The 18,680-nt window shown below is 42.0% G+C and overlaps 1 protein-coding gene across 4 annotated transcripts in view; it reads right to left on the bottom strand.

Annotated features, from left to right (window-relative positions):
• ATP2C1 (ATPase secretory pathway Ca2+ transporting 1) overlaps positions 1-18,680 on the bottom strand; it is a 204,974-nt gene that overhangs the window by 9,049 nt on the left and 177,245 nt on the right. For all 4 annotated transcript variants that reach the window (XM_077491506.1, XM_077491504.1, XM_077491505.1 and 1 more), the window contains 7 exons: positions 18,515-18,565; positions 17,990-18,156; positions 17,213-17,281; positions 16,785-16,901; positions 9,632-9,779; positions 8,336-8,431; positions 6,488-6,629 (listed from right to left, as the gene is read on the bottom strand). In XM_077491506.1, the coding sequence (XP_077347632.1) occupies positions 6,488-6,629; positions 8,336-8,431; positions 9,632-9,779; positions 16,785-16,901; positions 17,213-17,281; positions 17,990-18,156; positions 18,515-18,565 (790 nt within the window). The remainder of the gene's footprint in view (positions 1-6,487; positions 6,630-8,335; positions 8,432-9,631; positions 9,780-16,784; positions 16,902-17,212; positions 17,282-17,989; positions 18,157-18,514; positions 18,566-18,680) is intronic.

The raw sequence follows: 18,680 nt of genomic DNA, 5'->3' as shown, positions 1-18,680 counted from the left end.
ATTTTGTTTTTAGACCAAAACATAAAATTTTGGTCTCATCTGACAAGAGCACCTTCTTCCATGTTTGCTGTGCCCCCCACATGGATTCTCGCAAACTGCAAATGGGACTTCTTATGGCTTTCTTTCAACTATGGCTTTCTTCTGGCCACTCTTCTCTAAAGGCCAGATTTTTGGAATACAGGATTTATTGTTCTCCCACCTGAGCTGTGGATCTCTGAAGCTCCTCCAAAGTTACCAAGGGCCTCTTAGCTGCTTCTGATTAATGCTCTCCTTGCCCAGCCTGTCAGTTTAGGTGGACGGCCATGTCTTGGTAGATTTGCAGTTGTGCCATACTCTTTCCATTATTAGATGACGGACTGAACAGTGCTCCGTGAGAAGCTCAAAGCTTTAGATTTTTTTTTTTTTTTTATAACCCAAACCTGCATTAACCACTTGCCGACCGCCGCACGACGATGTACGTCGACAGAATGGCACGGGCAGGCATAAGGGCTTACATGTACGTCCTTGCCTGCCCGCCGGTCGGGGGCCTGATCGGGCCCCCGCCCGGTGCCTGCGGCGGTCGGTATTCGTTCGGGAGCGATCCCGGACGAGGGGACGGCCATTCATTCATGGCCACCCCCTCGCGATCGCTCCCGACGAATGAAAATGTCCCGTGACATCATTTCCTCTCCTGTAATGTAAACACAGGAGAGGAAGTGATGTATTCTCTCCTCTGTGTCGGTATTTTTCGTTCCGGCACCGAGGAGAGAGGTTCGGTGAGTTGCACCAACACACCACACATACAGTAGAACATGCCAGGCACACTCACACCCCCCCTTTACCCCCCAATTACCCCTGCCCCCCCAGTCACAGTGACGCCAATTGATTTTTTTTTTTTTTGCATTGGTGTCATTTGTGACTGTAATAACTGTTAGGGCAGTTAGGGTTAGCCCCCTTTAGTTCTAAGGTACCCCCCTAACCCCCCCAATAAAGGTTTAACCCCGTGATCACCCCCCGTCGCCAGTGTCACTAAGGCTGGGTTCACATTGCAGCGGTTTATGAGAACGGATGTGATTCGCACCGCACTGCAGTGCAAATCACATCCGATCTCTGTGCGATTCGAGTTCAGCCATACAGATAGTATGGCTGAATTCGTGTCGCACCCGCCGCAAACTCGCACGGGACCCTTTTTTGGTCCGCAGCAGAATCGGATCGCATGGGTGTTCACACCATGCGATCCGAGTTTGCAGATCGCACTGCGATATGCGAACTGATCTGGGGGTGTCATTAACATTTCACTGACACTCCCAGCAGTTCGCATAGGGCAGTGTGAACTGCCGCCGGGAGGCATGTGATGCGGGAACCCGCCGCGGATTTGTGGCGTTCCCGCATCGCTCCAGTGTGAACCCAGCCTAATAAGCGATCGTTTTTCTGATCACTGTATTAGTGTCACAGGTGACGCTAGTTAGGCAGGTAGGTATTTAGGTTCGCCGCAGCTTTTTATAGCGCCAGGGACCCCCATATACTACCGCATAAAGCCCCCTGATTGCCCCCTAGTTAACCCTTTCACCAGTGATCACCATATAACTGTTACAGGTGACGCTGGTTGGTTAGTTATTTTTTTTATAGTTTCAGGGCACCCGCCATTTATTACCTAGTCTCACTAGTGTACCCCTAAATTTAGGGGTGTCTACTTTCCAAAATGGGGTCATTTGGGGGGGGGTTTGTGCCATCTTGGCATTTTATGGCCTTCAAAACTGTAACGCCCTTAGAAAGCCTGAAGGCGGTGCTTGGTTTTCGGGGCCCCGTACGCGGCTAGGCTCCCAAAAAGTCCCACATATGTGGTATCCCCGTACTCAGGAGAAGCAGCAGAATTTATTTTGGGGTGTCATTTCACATATGCCCATGGCATGCGTGAGCAATATATCATTTAGTGACAACTTTGTGAAAAAAATAAAAAAAAGTTTGTAATTTTCCCGCAACTTGTGGCAAAATATAAAATATTCCATGGACTCAAAATGCCTCTCAGCAAATAGCTTGGGGTGTCTACTTTCTAAAATGGGGTCATTTGTGGGGGTTTTGTGCCATCTTGGCATTTTATGGCCTTCAAAACTGTAATAGGTAGTGAGAAGTGAAATCAAAAATTTACGCCCTTAGAAAGCCTGAAGGCGGTGCTTGGTTTTCGGGGCCCCGTACGCGGCTAGGCTCCCAAAAAGTCCCACATATGTAGTATCCCCGTACTCAGGAGAAGCAGCAGAATTTATTTTGGGGTGTCATTTCACATATGCTCATAGCATGTGTGAGCAATATATCATTTAGTGACAACTTTGAATAATGACAAAAAAATTTTTTATTTTTTTTACACAATCGCTTGAGGCAAAAAAATAAAATATTCAATGGGCTCAACATGCCTCTTATCAATTTCCTTAGGGTGTCTACTTTCCAAAATGGGGTCATTTGGGGGGGTTTTGTACTGCCCTGCCATTTTAGCACCTCAAGAAATGAGATAGGCAGTCGTAAACTAAAAGCTGCGTAAATTCCAGAAAACGTACCTTAGTTTGTAGATGTGACAACTTTTGCGCAAACCAATAAATATACAATTATTGACTTTTTTTTACCAAAGACATGTGGCTGAATACATTTTGGCCTAAATGTATGACTAAAATTGAGTTTATTGGATTTTTCTAATAACAAAAAGTAGAAAATATCATTTTTTTTCAAAATTTGCGGTCTTTTTACGTTTATATCGCAAAAAATAAAAAATCGCAGAGTCAGTCAAATACCATCAAAAGAAAGCTCTATTTGTGGGAAGAAAAGGACGCAAATTTTGTTTGGGTACAACATTGCATGACCGCGCAATTACCAGTTAAAGCAGCGCAGTGCCGAATTGTAAAAAGACCTCTGGTCATTTACCAGCAAAATGGTCCGGTCTGAAAGTGGTTAAACTTCTGCACGACTTTATGCCTGACCTGTCTGGTGTGCTCCTTGAAGTTCATGATGCTGTTTGTTCACCAAGGTTCTGTAACAAACCTCTGAGGGCTTCACAGAACAGCTGTATTTATATGGAGATTAAATTACACACGGGTGGACTCTGACTCTGGGACTTCTGAAGGTAATTGGTTCCACTAGATTTTAGTTAGGGGTATCAGAGTAAAGGGGGCTGAATACAAATGCAAGCTGCACTTTTCACATATTTATTTGCAACGCATGTTGAAAACCATTTATCATTTTCCTTCCACTACACAATTATGTGGCACTTTGTGTTGGTCCATCACATAAAACTGGGGTGGTGTGCTTGTGTGACGAGAAAAAAAGTCCTGCAAGCAGCATCTTTGGGGCAGTGTAGGAGCGATGTACACCGTCCCTGCCCATTGGAATGAGCGCCGCAACACTGACGCTTTTAACCCCTTCTTGGGGGTTTATGCATCCTGCTAGCGGCTGAAAATCGATGCTTAAACAGTGGTAAATCGCCGCTAAAACTAGCGGCGCTTTACCGCTAACAGACCCGCCGCCCCAGTGTGAAAGTAGCCTAAAAAAAGTTTTGCCTTTAGTTACACTTTAACACACCAATGTTTTAGGGCCACAGTGGATCCCTTTCTCAAGGTGACAGAAAGGGGACAGCTGTGGGCTCCAAAATGTTGTTGAGCTTGAAATATCGTTGACAGTGTCACTGATGGCTGTGCACTTGTACACAAAGGAACGGAAGGGGTGTGGTACTGAATGGATGTTACTAAGCAATAAAAACCTGTCTGGGTTTTTAAAACTTCCATGCTATCTCAAAAGCCAAAAAAAATAGGGGTTTAACTTTATTTCCCCCCCTATTCTAAAATATCTACAGCGCCTATAAAACGTATTTTTCCTTTCTACCGAAAGATAAACTCCAGGCAGATATAAAAGACAAATTAATGCAATAATTAGTATGTACTTAAATGTTTTTTTTTATAATGGCAAGCACTTAAGTACTTGAGTTTGATGTGGTATCAGTTTCTTGTAATCCAATGTACAGCAGAGCCCAGACTGGGGGGAGGGAGAGGTTACATAAGCAGACAGTCAGTCAATTGTTCTGCAATGCTAATGTGCTAACAAAGGACATGCTGAAATACTAAAATGAAGCGAGAGCAGAGAAAAAGAAGAGCTACTGCTTCTCCTTTCATTGTCTAATCGCAAGCTGAAGAAAAGACAAGACCTGTAAGGCCGCGTACACACGCGGGGACTGTTCGCTCAACTTTGTCCGTCAAACAGTTTCAGCGAACAGTCCGCTCAAAATTAGCATGGACGGACTTGCCCACACACGACGAACGAACAGTTTGCTGAAACCGTGCGCGATGACGTGAACGGCACGTACGACAAGACGGAAAATACGACGTCCTATACACTGCATTACAACTTTCGGCGTGTAAATCCTTTCTGAGCATGCGCGGAACTTAGTTTGACGAACAAGCCTACACACGAGGGGACTGTTCGCTGAAACCAAGTTTCAGCGGACAGTTTTTCGGAATTTCCGAAAAACTTTGTTCAGCAGACTGTTCGCTGAAACTGTCCGCTGAAAGCCCACACACGGGCGGACTGTCCGCCGAAACACTGTTCAGCGGACAAAGTTGGGCGAACAGTCCCCGCGTGTGTACGCGGCCTAAGTGTTATTGAACTGCAACAGAGAAAAAAATATTGGGTGTCTGCCTTGCCAGACAGGGCTATGCTGCATGGAGGAGCTGTGTAGTTTCAGGACTAAATAGACAGCAATACAAATACTTTGACATGGAAAACAGCTTTCAGATGCATTTCATTCTATGTAATCCGCTGTTTGCCTGGAGTTCAAATGTAATTACTTGCCGACTGCAATAGCTATATATAGGTTGCGGTTTGCAAGTGGCTTACTGGGGTTATGGCTAAAGGAATCAGCCATAAACCCCTGCTTTTTTTTTTTTTCACCCAGCGGCTGTTTTTTTCATGAAAGCGCTCCAAGCAGCTCACGAGCCATTGGAATGCTTTCAGAAGGGGGGGGGGGTGTGTTCGCTTAAGGAGCTTACTCTTTTCACCAGCACGCCTGAGAACTGATGAGACAGTGCTGCCAGCTGGTCATGGAGGTGATGAAAGACCAGATCATCTTTGATCGCCTCTGGCTTTTGGAGGACCGGAGCGACATCATGATGTCACTTCCGGTTCAGGGTGGGAGTCGATTTTTTTTATCTTCTGCTTTTAAAAGGTAAAAGTAGAGATTTGGGTTTATTTTTACTACATATGTCTCCATAAAGAGGACCTGTCAACTTTTTTTCTATTTACAAGGGATATTTGCATTCCTTGTAATAGGAATAAAAGTGATAGAATTTTTTTTTTAAAAAGGGACAGTGTGGAAAAAAAAAAAGTTTAAAGCCTCCATACCTCTGTGCACAGAAGCGAATGCATACATAGAGCGAGTACGCATATTGAAAGGGTTTGCACCACACATAAGGTATCACCGTGAACATTAACCACTTCCCTACTATAATGTCCTCTGCTTCCCGGCAGAATAGGGGGCACGTGCCGCATCACAGAGAAGCCGTGTGTCCGGTGGAAGCGATATCCGCCAGGCATTTGCGATCGCTCGTTACAGAGCAGGACCGTGGATCTGTGTGTGTAAACACAGAGATCACGTCCTGTCAGGGGAGAGGAGAGAAATGGTGTGTTCATACGAAGTATGAACAGCGATCGGTCTCCTCTAGTCAGTCCCCTCCCCCTACAGTTAGAATCACTCCCTAGTTAACACATTTAACCTCTTGATCGCCCCCCTAGTGTTAAACCATTTAATATACGCTTATTGCGATTTTTTTTTAACCAAAAATAAGTAGATGAATACAGATCAGCCTGAACTGAAAAAATTTTTTTTTTGTGTGTGTGTGTTTTTCTAATTTGGGATATTATTAAAAATAGTGTTATTTTTTCCCAACATGTCGATCTTCTTTTGTTTATCGCGCAAAAAATAAAAACCGCTGAGGTAATCAAATACCACCAAAAGAAAGCTCTATTTATGGGGGGGGAACTGATTAAATTGGGTAGCGAATTGCATGACCACGCAATTGTCACTCAAAATGTTACAGCTCTGAAAACTGAAAATTGGCCTGGGCAGGAAGGGGGTGAAATGCTCAGTATTGAAGTGTTTAAAGTGAGAGCAATAATTCTAGCACACACATTTAAAATCTGTGAATGAATTACAAGTTTCTTCTGCCACCATGACTGACTTGTATTTCTCAAAGGACTACGAGTGCAGTACTTAGCATACTTGTAGTCCACTGACACCAAACTCCAGCTCACCAATTTACAGCCCATATAGAGTAGAGGAAGAGTTGTCAGGGGCCTGACAATGCCCCTACGATCTGTTTATTGTGGGTGCAATGATTTACAGTATCCTGTAAAAAAATAAAAACTCATGCACATTTTTTCCTGCAAAAACTTGCATTTCTTCAAATAAAGGTAAATCCAGCCTTTAAATCAAAAGGCTTCAATAGTAAAAAGTTTAATCTTTTTCCAATACCTTGGATGCTGAGACTTTCAGTCTGGAAAACTTTCTGTAAAGGTGGGAAATAAATGACGAGTAACTGGCCCATGATAGAACCAAGAACCGCATAACAGAACATCTTATTGCTGCACAAGCCAATTTCAAAGACCGATTTTGTCTGTGGAAGACATAAAGAACAACGACAGAAGAATATAAACCAAGATTTTTTTTTTTCAGAAGAACATCACTTACAATATATATATACATATATATATATATACACACATACACACACACACACATACATACATACATACATACATACATACATACATACATACACACACACATATACATACACACACATATACATACACACACATATACATACACACACACAGCCTCATACCCAAGCCTATTCTCAATGCCCAAGAAGACGACCCACAGCAAGATTGAGCTGGGCAGTTAGAGAATTTATGAGATTAAGTATTTTTTTCCTTTACTCTCTTTAAAATTCCCCAAATAATCTCCAAACATCTGGAGTGGGATTTGTGGTGTACACCAAAAATATTTTTTTAATCTCTAAAACCATTCATCTCCACTGTAGCTTAACACTCAAGTATTTTTAGAACATCAGCACAAACACAGCGACCTGACAGGCATTATTAAGAGGTTTAGAAAGGGTCATGCAGAGACTGCCTGAGATAAATATATTATTGTATTGCTTATTTACTGTATATGGGACCGGCGCTATAGAATAATGTGTGTTGTCATTGTTTAGCAAGTGAAAAATGTACACAGAACTGAAATACAGCTACACATATTTAATATCCATGGTTTGTAAAAAAGAAATAAAAAAAAAAATGGATGTATTTGTTTTAAAGTGGTATTAAACCTAAAATACATTTTATTTTTTCCCTTTTGGGAAAAAAGGTTTTACATAATTGAAAAAAGTTGCCCATTGTAAGCACCCTTGTAAGTGTTAAATGGCTTGTCCCAATCCTCTAACTGCTACTTGGTGGATTAGGGCCTGTACACACTGCCACAGTGGTTTAATGTGCGGAAGCCGTCCAGTGAGTCAGCAGTAGGGGCTCACTGAAGTGCATCACACAGTTCCCTTTATTATTTTGTACTAACTTTACTTGATGTGCAGAAAAGTGTTACTTCATTCAGGTCACTGTACAGCAGTGCATTGTGCTGCTGTACAGTGACATGTGATCCTACCCTGTACGCTGCGGAAAAAAGCAGTATGTCTGCATTTTATTGCAGCCTACACCTCTGGGGTGTGTTGCAGTGTGAATAGGACACAAAGAAAACAATTGTTTTCTGTGTATCCTAGCAGTGACCCGCTTTCATCCAGTGCAGTAAACCGCAGCCTATCATACTATGTGTGATGAGGGTCTTAAAGGAAGTTGAAAAGTCAGACTTGCTGGCTGGATCACCAGGTAAAAATAAAGGGGGGAAAAAAAGCCTTAAAAGGGAAATCGAATGCATGACATGCAAGACATGGGACATTCTGCTGCTATACAAATCAATAAGGTTCAACTTTGCAAAGTTTCATTGGGTGTATAGCTAAAACTCCCCTCTTAGACAGCTGTAACTGGAAAAGGTGTCCCTCACCTCTATCTTGGGGCAACTTTAAAAGTTAGAATTTCCCATCAATTTCCCTGTCATGACAATGGTCAAAGTACAAATAAAAAGGGGGAATCTGCTTAGTGGGGAACAACAAATACCTGGGAGGGATTTGAATCCTTCCCTACTCAAAAAAAAATAAAAAATAAAAAGTTCTGGCTATACATACACTTTAAACTCAGATGAACTCCATAGCCCTGCATGAAACAGAAGCTGGACCTTCATTTTAAACATGTTGGAAAGATTTCTCACCTGTGACCTTGAGCTTAAGGCATTGAACATGTCAAAGAACACGAAGCACGTGAAAGTCATTGTTGTGTCTCTTGGAGTGATAACATTATCCCGCAACTGTAAAAAAAAATAAAAAAATAAAAAAAAATGGTCATGGATAACCTTGTTTTCATGTGGGATGCAGACTTATAAAAAAGAAAAAAAAAAAGGAGATATATATAGGTTTCTGTAGTCCTAACACACTTCCTGTCCCACGTTAACACTGCACCTCCATAGCTACAGCAGAGTCGAAGAGCATGGTCAACCCTGGGACAGGTAGTGTGTTACTGGCAGAATCACCAGGTGATAATAAAGGAAATAAAATCTAAAACAAAACAAATGCAGCTACCACATCTAAGGGCTGGTAAGCTTCAAAATACTAGACATTTACTCTTGTGTTTAGGATACACTTTAAATAGGACAGTGCAATAAAACTTCAATCACTATAGGATTTGTACAGCAGCAGCACTATTATTGCTGTTTTTGTGTCTTTGGTGCGTTTCTCTCCACCTCCCACCCCACCCATTTTGTCCATAGTTTGCAGTCCCCAACAAGGCACTCACTGCTTCACTCTGCTGTACAGTCTAGTTTCACTTTTCCTGCTGAAAATGGGGTTAGGCAAGTCATTGTCTTATTACACTTCAAAAAGACTATAAAAAAACACTGTTCTTATCTGAAGTAAATCTACATTGGATTCATCTTCTGTGTCTCAATTGTTAAGCTGCCTGTGAATTCTGCCAAGCTAGCAAGTGACCATACCATCTTCTCAGAAGGAGTCTCTGGAGATAAGTCATTGCACAGATGATGGTTTTAAAGCACAAACACAATTTGGGGATTAAGTATTTTTTTGATTTTTTTGTGTAACTTTGAATTTATTAGAGTAATGAGTTTATCGGGTATGAACTTCTTTACACAATAGCACTTTATGGTGGACTCATATTGGTATGTGTTGTATGTTTTATGATTTATAGAGAGCGCACCATTTTTTAATTTTTAATATTACTCATATCTTGTATTCGGCTATAGTGGGAGCTGCAGTCTCGATTATCATAAGACACCAAGCGCAGGTAACTTGACTATTTAGCACTAGAATAAGTATAAACTTGAAATTGTACAATGCACCATCACTTGACATTTTTCAATTTGTGCCATTTTGGTTGTGACCTAAACCGTGCAATTATCTCTAAGAACATGCAAAAAAAATTAAAACAAAAACTAAATCGATAACCAACACTAACGACAAACCCCCATTTGTGCAAACATAGAAAAATGACAAACCTCTCTCCAGAAGACAAATAACGTTCCGCACACTATGATGATGGAAGAGATCAGAATTTTTATGATCAAGTTTTTGGTCAATATGCTATCCTTTGGGTTTCTTGGTGGTTTTCTAATAACGTCCTTGTCAACAGGCTCTACCCCAAGACTTAAAAACAAGAAAAAACAAAAAAAAGGTTAGAGTTCATCAGAGACCAAAAACCTGCTACACAATTTAAAATAATGTGAAATCCAAATTTCCTAATCGGCACTTTATAGACATCATATTCCATTTAAGAAAAGCAAGCAATGGCAGAAGGTGAATGTAAAATGCAAAATAAAAATAAAAAATTGGATCAATAGTAGAGCCCGAGTAAAATCTGCACTAAATCATATAAATACTCTTAGCCCTTGTACACAAGGTCGGACATTCCGACGGAAAATGTCCGATCAGACCGTGTTGTCGGATAATCCGAACGTGTGTGGGCGCCATCGGACTGTTTCCGTCGGAATATCCGACCGACAACGTTTTAGAGATGGGCTATAAAATTTTCCGACAACATGATCCGATCAGACAAAGTCTGATCGTTTGTAGAGGATTCCGATCGGACAAAGTGCCACACGCATGCTCAGATCAAATTCCTAGACCAAATCTATTGGCTACTAGCCTGAACGTAGTCCCGTCGTAACGAAATAACGTCATCACGATCTGAACGATCGGATTTTCCGACAACTTTGTCCGACCGTGTGTATGCAACACAAGTTTTGGACAAAATCCGATGGATTTGGTTGTCGGAATGTCCGACCGTGTGTACAAGGGCTTACACAAACCTGTGTGTGACTGTGATAAATAGCAAAACTGTGTATAAAATGTCAGGAAATAATCCGACATTGCAGAAACTATTTGGGACCCATTAGGAATCTGTGGCGTGTGCTGGGATAAACCCAGCAAAGTATTCGAATTCTCAGAAGCACAGAGAATGGACTGTGCCAAGAAACAAGCGGTGTACACCCTTATTAATATTTATATCTACCTAGCTGATGGGAACCTCATGAATACAAAAAGGTTCATTTAGAAGAAGCAACATTATCTGTAATACAGAGAATAAAAGGTTTATATATTGGCCCTGTTCAGATCTAAGGCAACGCTATGAGAAATGTCTGTTCAAACATTGGCGATGCTATATGAAATCAACATATCTATACATGTTTGAAAAACAAAACAGTTGCAGGCCTTAGGCTCCTTTCACACTGGTGTACTTTTGCCATGCTTTTCCAGTGCAACAAAAGTACACAAAAAACGATTCCCCTTTAAATGCTATGTAACTGTTCACATCACTGAGCTGTGGTGCTCTGTGTTTTGAAAAGTCCTGTAGGTTGCATATTTCGTCCAGTTTTTCAAAAAAGCACCAAAAAGGGACCTTCCATTGTAAGTCAATGGAAATGCATCAAAAGCACGCTTTAACTGCATTTTTGGGGCATTTTCTGTTGAGTCATATGTCCATGTGTCACAGGTGCATGCTGGGAGTCCAGAAACTAGAAAGCGCACACAAAAAATACATTGACCACTTAAGGACCAAGCGTCTCTTTTTAGATGTGGGGTGTACAAGTTAAAACAGGTTTTTTTTTACTAGAAAATTACTTAGAACCCCCAAACATAATACATTGCCATTTTATTCTCTAGGGTGTTAGAAAAACAGTCGTTGCAATACTTTTAGTCACACCATATTTGTGCAGCGGTCTTTAAAAAAATACACTTTTTTTAATAAAAAATAAAGACAACAGTGAAGTTAGCCCAATTTGTTTTTTTATATTGTGAAACATAATGTTACACCGAGTAAATTGATACCCAACATGTCACGCTTAAAAATTGTGCCCACTTGTGGAATGGCGACAAACTTTTACCCTTAAAAACCTCCATAGGCGACATTTAAAAAATTCTACAGGTTGCATGTTTTGCTTTCCAGAGGAGGTCTAGGGCTCTACCGATCGCAGCAATACCTCACATGTGTGGTTTGACTACCGTTTTCATATGCGGGTGCTACTCGCGTATGCGTTCACTTCTGCACGCGAGCTTGGCGGGACGGGGCATGTTTAAGAACATTTTTTTTTTTACTTATTTATTTTACCTTTTATTTTTACACTGTTTTAAAAAAAATTTAAATAAAAATGGTGTCACTTTTATTCCTATTACAAGGAATGTAAACATCCCCTGTAATTGAAAAAAAGCATGACAGGACCTCTTAAATATGAGATCTGGGGTTAAAAAGACCTCAGATCTACACAAAAAATAAAAATTGTTATTTAAAAAAATAAAAATAAATAAAATGGCCCTTTAAGAGCTATGGGAGGAAGTGACGTTATGACTTCCGTCCTGCAGTGTCATGGAGACGGGTGGGGGCTTCCCCTCACTCATCTCCATGCACAGCACTGAGAAGGATCCGACCGCCTCCGCTGCTGCAGTAAGCAGCGGAGAGCACCAATAAAAGTGATCTTGTGGCAAATCCACCACAGAGACCACTTTTATCCTGTACCGGACCGCCGGCCGAACGTGGGGATATCGCGGTTATAGCAGCTAGCCAAAGAAGGGAGGTACATCAGCGTGCGGCGGTCCGGAAGTGGTTAAAAGTATTAACACTATAAAAGTTTTTGAAAAACATACCATTTTTATTTTTTTTTGAATACCAGTAAGGGTGGTGAGCAGCAACTTATTATTAGGACTGTGATAGTGGTGCAGACAATCTGACACTAAATGACACTGAGTGGGAACTAACTGAAATCACCAGTGACACGAATACAGTGATCAGTGATAATACTATACACAGTCACTGTACTAATGACACTGACTAGGAAGGGGTGATCAAGGGGTTTTCAAACACAATTTTTTTAAACTTTAAAATTTGTGTTTTAAAAACAATTACGCAAATATCTCCCCCTGATGCTCACTCTGACCAGCCACCCCCTCTCAGGGGAGGATGCCATATGCCATTTGTAGAGATCAGTAGGTCTTTCCAGAGCTTGAGGGAGACCCTTTTAGCTCTTTTTTGGACCCCCCCCCCCGACCATAGCCCGATGCACAAAGCAGAGGTACTACCAGAAGAAATCACATCCACTGCTTGAACAATAGTCCAGCTACTGCCGCTGCTATTAATGCTCAGCCTGATGCAAATAGGAAATGTGTCAAATAGGAAATGTGTCAAATAGGAAATGTGTCAAATAGGAAATGCCTGCATCACCAAAACCTCTTTCATGCTCTTCTTTGCTCTTTTGTCCCTCCGACAACTTTGCAGCCAGCATAAACAGAGTTTTTCTTTTTTTAAAACACACTCCAGCGCTGGAGGACACCAATGCCGTGCTAAGCCCCGCCCCCACCATCGCATTGCGCCCCCCTTCCTTTTTCAAAAAAAGGTTTTCCCACACAAGCACGGGCCTCCGATCCTACGGGATCAGCTGAGTGAGGGTGGGATGGTGTGGAGGAGACCTGGAAGCCGCCGCTGTGTAGGGGCGGTGAAAGAAAATGCCACTGCCGATCGTTTCTATTTCTCCCCTATACTAAGCCTTTTGAAAAGGGAAAGAGTTCAGCTCAGGTGGGGGTGTCTGGAGGAAGTGAAACCCCCCAAACTTACCGGAGGTCTGCCTGCTAGCTGGAGGAAAAAAGTCTGCTGCTCCTGTGACAGAGCGTGACTTTGAGCAAAGCATGAAAAGGCACGTGCTCCATACAGCCCCCAGTGGTGACACTTAGGCATGACAACATTTACTTTAACCACTTGCCGACCGCCGATGTACGTCGACAGAATGGCACGGGCAGGCATAAGGGCTTACATGCATGTCCTTGCCTGCCCGCCGGTCGGGGGCCCGATCGGGCCCCCGCCCGGTGCCTGCGGCGGTCGGTATTCGTTCGGGAGCGATCCCGGACGAGGGGACAGCCATTCATTCATGGCCACCCCCTCGCGATCGCTCCCGACGAATGAAAATGTCCCGTGACATCACTTCCTCTCCTGTAATGTAAACACAGGAGAGGAAGTGATGTATTCTCTCCTCCGTGTCGGTATTTTTCGTTCCGGCACCGAGGAGAGAGGTTCGGTGAGTTGCACCAACACACCACACATACAGTAGAACATGCCAGGCACACTCACACCCCCCCTTTACCCCCCGATCACCCCCCCAATTACCCCTGCCCCCCCAGTCACAGTGACACCAATTGCTTTTTTTTTTTTTTTTGCATTGGTGTCATTTGTGACTGTAATAACTGTTAGGGCAGTTAGGGTTAGCCCCCTTTAGTTCTAATGTGCCCCCCTAACCCCCCAATAAAGGTTTAACCCCGTGATCACCCCCCGTCGCCAGTGTCATTAAGGCTGGGTTCACATTGCAGCGGTTTATGAGAACGAATGTGATTCGCACCGCACTGCAGTGCAAATCACATCCGATCTCTGTGCGATTCGAGTTCAGCCATACAGATAGTATGGCTGAATTCGTGTCGCACCCGCCGCAAATTCGCACGGGACCCTTTTTTTGGCCCGCAGCAGAATCGGATCGCATGGGTGTTCACACCATGCGATCCGAGTTTGCAGATCACACTGCGATATGCAAACTGATCTGGGGGTGTCATTAACATTTCACTGACACTCCCAGCAGTTCGCATAGGGCAGTGTGAACTGGCGCCGGGAGGCATGCGATGCGGGAACCCGCCGCGGATTCATGGCGTTCCCGCATCGCTCCAGTGTGAACCCAGCCTAATAAGCGATAGTTTTTCTGATCGTTGTATTAGTGTCACAGGTGACGCTAGTTAGGCAGGTAGGTATTTAGGTTCGCCGCAGCTTTTTATAGCGCCAGGGACCCCCATATACTACCTCATAAAGCCCCCTGATTGCCCCCAGTTAACCCTTTCACCAGTGATCACCATATAACTGTTACAGGTGACGCTGGTTGGTTAGTTATTTTTTTTATAGTTTCAGGGCACCCGCCATTTATTACCTAGTCTCACTAGTGTACCCCTAAATTTAGGGGTGTCTACTTTCCAAAATGGGGTCATTTGGGGGGGGTTTGTGCCATCTTGGCATTTTATGGCCTTCAAAACTGTTACGCCCTTAGAAAGCCTGAAGGCGGTGCTTGGTTTTCGGGGCCCCGTACGCGGCTAGGCTCCCAAAAAGTCCCACATATGTGGTATCCCCGTACTCAGGAGAAGCAGCAGAATTTATTTTGGGGTGTCATTTCACATATGCCCATGGCATGCGTGAGCAATATATCATTTAGTGACAACTTTGTGAAAAAAAAAAAAAAAAAGTTTGTAATTTTCCCGCAACTTGTGGCAAAATATAAAATATTCCATGGACTCAACATGCCTCTCAGCAAATAGCTTGGGGTGTCTACTTTCTAAAATTGGGTCATTTGTGGGGGTTTTGTGCCATCTTGGCATTTTATGGCCTTCAAAACTAATAGGTAGTGAGAAGTGAAATCAAAAATTTACGCCCTTAGAAAGCCTGAAGGCGGTGCTTGGATTTCGGGGCCCCGTACGCGGCTAGGCTCCCAAAAAGTCCCACATATGTGGTATCCCCGTACTCAGGAGAAGCAGCAGAATTTATTTTGGGGTGTCATTTCACATATGCCCATAGCATGTGTGAGCAATATATCATTTAGTGACAACTTTGTGTAAAAAAAAAAAAAAATTTTTTTTTTTGTCATTATTCAATCGCTTGAGGCAAAAAAATAAAATATTCAATGGGCTCAACATGCCACTTATCAATTTCCTTAGGGTGTCTACTTTCCAAAATGGGGTCATTTGGGGGGGTTTTGTACTTCCCTGCCATTTTAGCACCTCAAGAAATTAGATAGGCAGTCGTAAACTAAAAGCTGCGTAAATTCCAGAAAACGTACCTTAGTTTGTAGATGTGACAACTTTTGCGCGAACCAATAAATATACAATTATTGACTTTTTTTTTACCAAAGACATGTGGCTGAATACATTTTGGCCTAAATATATGACTAAAATTGAGTTTATTGGATTTTTCTAATAACAAAAAGTAGAAAATATCATTTTTTTTTCAAAATTTGCGGTCTTTTTACGTTTATATCGCAAAAAATAAAAATCGCAGAGGCAATCAAATACCATCAAAAGAAAGCTCTATTTGTGGGAAGAAAAGGACGCAAATTTTGTTTGGGTACAACATTGCATGACCGCGCAATTACCAGTTAAAGCAGCGCAGTGCCAAATTGTAAAAAGACCTCTGGTCATTTACCAGCAAAATGGTCCGGTCTGAAGGTGGTTAAAGGAGATTTCATAAGAAAATTTAACAATTAAAATTCCACTTACCTTTCTCGCCGCAGGGTTTTCTGTGGCAAAACCAACAGACCCAATCTTCACCCTTCACGGTGGGTTCCGTTAACAAACCTTCAGGAACCGGGGACCCTCTGGGAACCCACAATCCTGGACCTGTAAAAAGCACCCCGCCAGTAAAACTTTATGGCCTTAATACCAAAAGTACTGGATCCCAGGGTCCAGCTCTCTAAAAAGAGAAGCGTTACAGGCAAAACCTTGTCTCTTCGGACACGAGACCGTACCATTCAATTTGGCCTAAAAGACACTTCGAATGGATCCGGCTGCATACCTAGCCCCAGCAAGGATTGCTCCAGAGGAGCTCAGCACAGCACATTCACTTCACTCGTGACCAACACCTTAGATACTGGCGGAAAAACAAATTACTTCCAGTAGTGGGAGGAGTTATATAGGGAGGCAACTTCCTGTTTAGGGTGTGCCAGTGTCCAGCACCTGAAGGTTGACTATAACCCACATAGTAACTACTATGGCTCTGTGTTCTGTACGATAAAAAAAAAAAAAAAAGTATATATATATATATGTATATATATATATATATATATATATATATATATATATATATGTATATATATGTATATATGTATATATGTATATATATATATATATATATATATATATATATGTGTGTGTTTGGGGGGGTTCCAAGTAATTTTCTATCAAAAAAATGCTCATTTTAATGTTCATACTTAATCAAATTCTTCCTTTAATTCTCCCATAATGAACAATGAGACAAGGAAGAATACGACTGGCTGTTATTGGCATTTAACAATCTTTCCTCCGGGCACATGAAGGCTCGGTGTCTCTTTAAATTTAACAGTCCAGTATACAAGTCAATCTTACCTTTGGGCAGGAGGACCATCCATTATAATATTTATCCATAATATCTGCATGGCATTGAGGGGGTTGGGGAAATTCATTAAAGTTGCAAGAGATATTAAAGTCAGCGCAGCAATACTCCTAAAAGGAGGAACAAAATATTAGCAAAAGTGTAAAAGGTTGGATTTAATAATCTCTGTTTCAGCTGCTATTCAATGGCAATTGACTACAGATAATCGCAATACAGTCCCTGTGTGTTCTTCATCACAACAAAAACATTTTTCACTACATTTAACAGAGCAGAACTGATTTTCTATGGTAGAATAACATGGGGTCAGTTTCATCATGTGTACAAGTTGGTGACGGCAGTTCAGGTTTACACAATGTAGGACAAATGGTAGTGTGACGGCAGAAATGTCAGACTATAACAAAAGGAACAATGCTCTACTTACGTGCTAAGCTGAAAGCGAACAAAGTTTTTAATGTTATTGTAGATTCCTTTCCCTTCTTCAATGGCTGACCTGTAATTACAGCCGTTTGACATCCTGTTATTTTCTAGGAAAAGAAATCTTACACAACACCATCTGCACTCGCTATATTACAGCAACAAGAAGATGACACCAGCTGTAGTATACATACATAGAAAAAGATCCACATCTTGTCAATGTTATTTTCATACTAACAAATGACTGTCATGAACTACTGTATACAACACAACATAATATCAGAAAATATACGAAAGCAATATTACGGCTCTTTCACATGTGCAGACGTTAAGATCCGCCTGTCAGTTTTTTCAGCGGATCTGAACGGATGCTCCATATAGCTGTATGGAGCAACGGATGTCAGCGGTGGCATGTCCGCTGACATCCAATTCTCACCGATCCAATCTGCAAAATACAGATGGCTGGAAACCCTATTTCCCATCCGTCTGGTGGATCGGATGAAAAAGAACAGGCGGACCGTAATCATCCAATCCCCCCATGGAGAAGAGCAGAGATCTGACAGGCCCGTCCCTGCACAGTGCCTCATTTACACTTAAGGTCAGGCGGCTGTAAAAATAGGGAGTTGAGCTGCAGTTTCTCCAACTTCAAACGAGCCTCAGCAGCTTAGCAATACTGTATGGTTGCTTGAGCGGGAAGAAATGATACAACCATTTCTATTACTGTGTAGTTGTTCTCAACTCATTACCATACTGTGGTATTGGGATAGTGTGGTATTATACTCACATAATTGTATGAAAATCATCCTCCACTAGGATCATATCAGCAGCCTCTTTACAGACGTCTGTTCCAGTCTTGCCCATGGCAACCCCAATGTCTGCAGCCTTTAGTGCGACAGCATCATTCACTCCATCACCAGTCATGGCAACCACTGCGCCAATATTTTGTAGACTCTGGGGGACAGTAAAAACTATTTATTACACATAACTTAGGCAAAATCTGTAAAAAAAGCAGTTAGTTGCTTAGTTGGCGTTTTGCTACTTGGGTCACAGTATGGGATAGAGAATAGCCCCCGCTTTACTGTGACTATTGACGGACTTATCTGAAAGAGAAAGGGACTGGTTTTATAGGTCACAAGAACCCACAATAGTCACAAACAGCAGCATTGCATGACTCAAGTAGCAATTCCTATTCAATTCCCCTTCAAGGATTCTGATTAATTCAAGGATGTTAAGAGAATTCTCAATTTTCTGCAAGACTTAGGAATTACCTTATCTGTAGTTACTACTGATACTGAAGGCCATTACATACCTTTACAATTTTTAACTTGTGCCTTGGACTGGCTCGGTAGAAAACAGACACCTATAAAAAAAGATTTTAAATTGAGATTACTTAGCATTCAGTCATGCTCGGGTTGTATATCATTACAAAGTTTACTGTATGAACTTATCAATTGGCACATAACATTTTATAATTT

The sequence above is a fragment of the Lithobates pipiens genome, unplaced genomic scaffold (assembly GCF_037356315.1).
Source record: "Lithobates pipiens isolate NorthernLeopardFrog02 unplaced genomic scaffold, aLitPip1_a1.2 Scaffold_19, whole genome shotgun sequence".
Lineage (NCBI taxonomy): Eukaryota > Metazoa > Chordata > Amphibia > Anura > Ranidae > Lithobates > Lithobates pipiens.
Note: the sequence above shows the minus strand (reverse complement) of the source record. Positions and strands in the feature narration are given on the sequence as shown.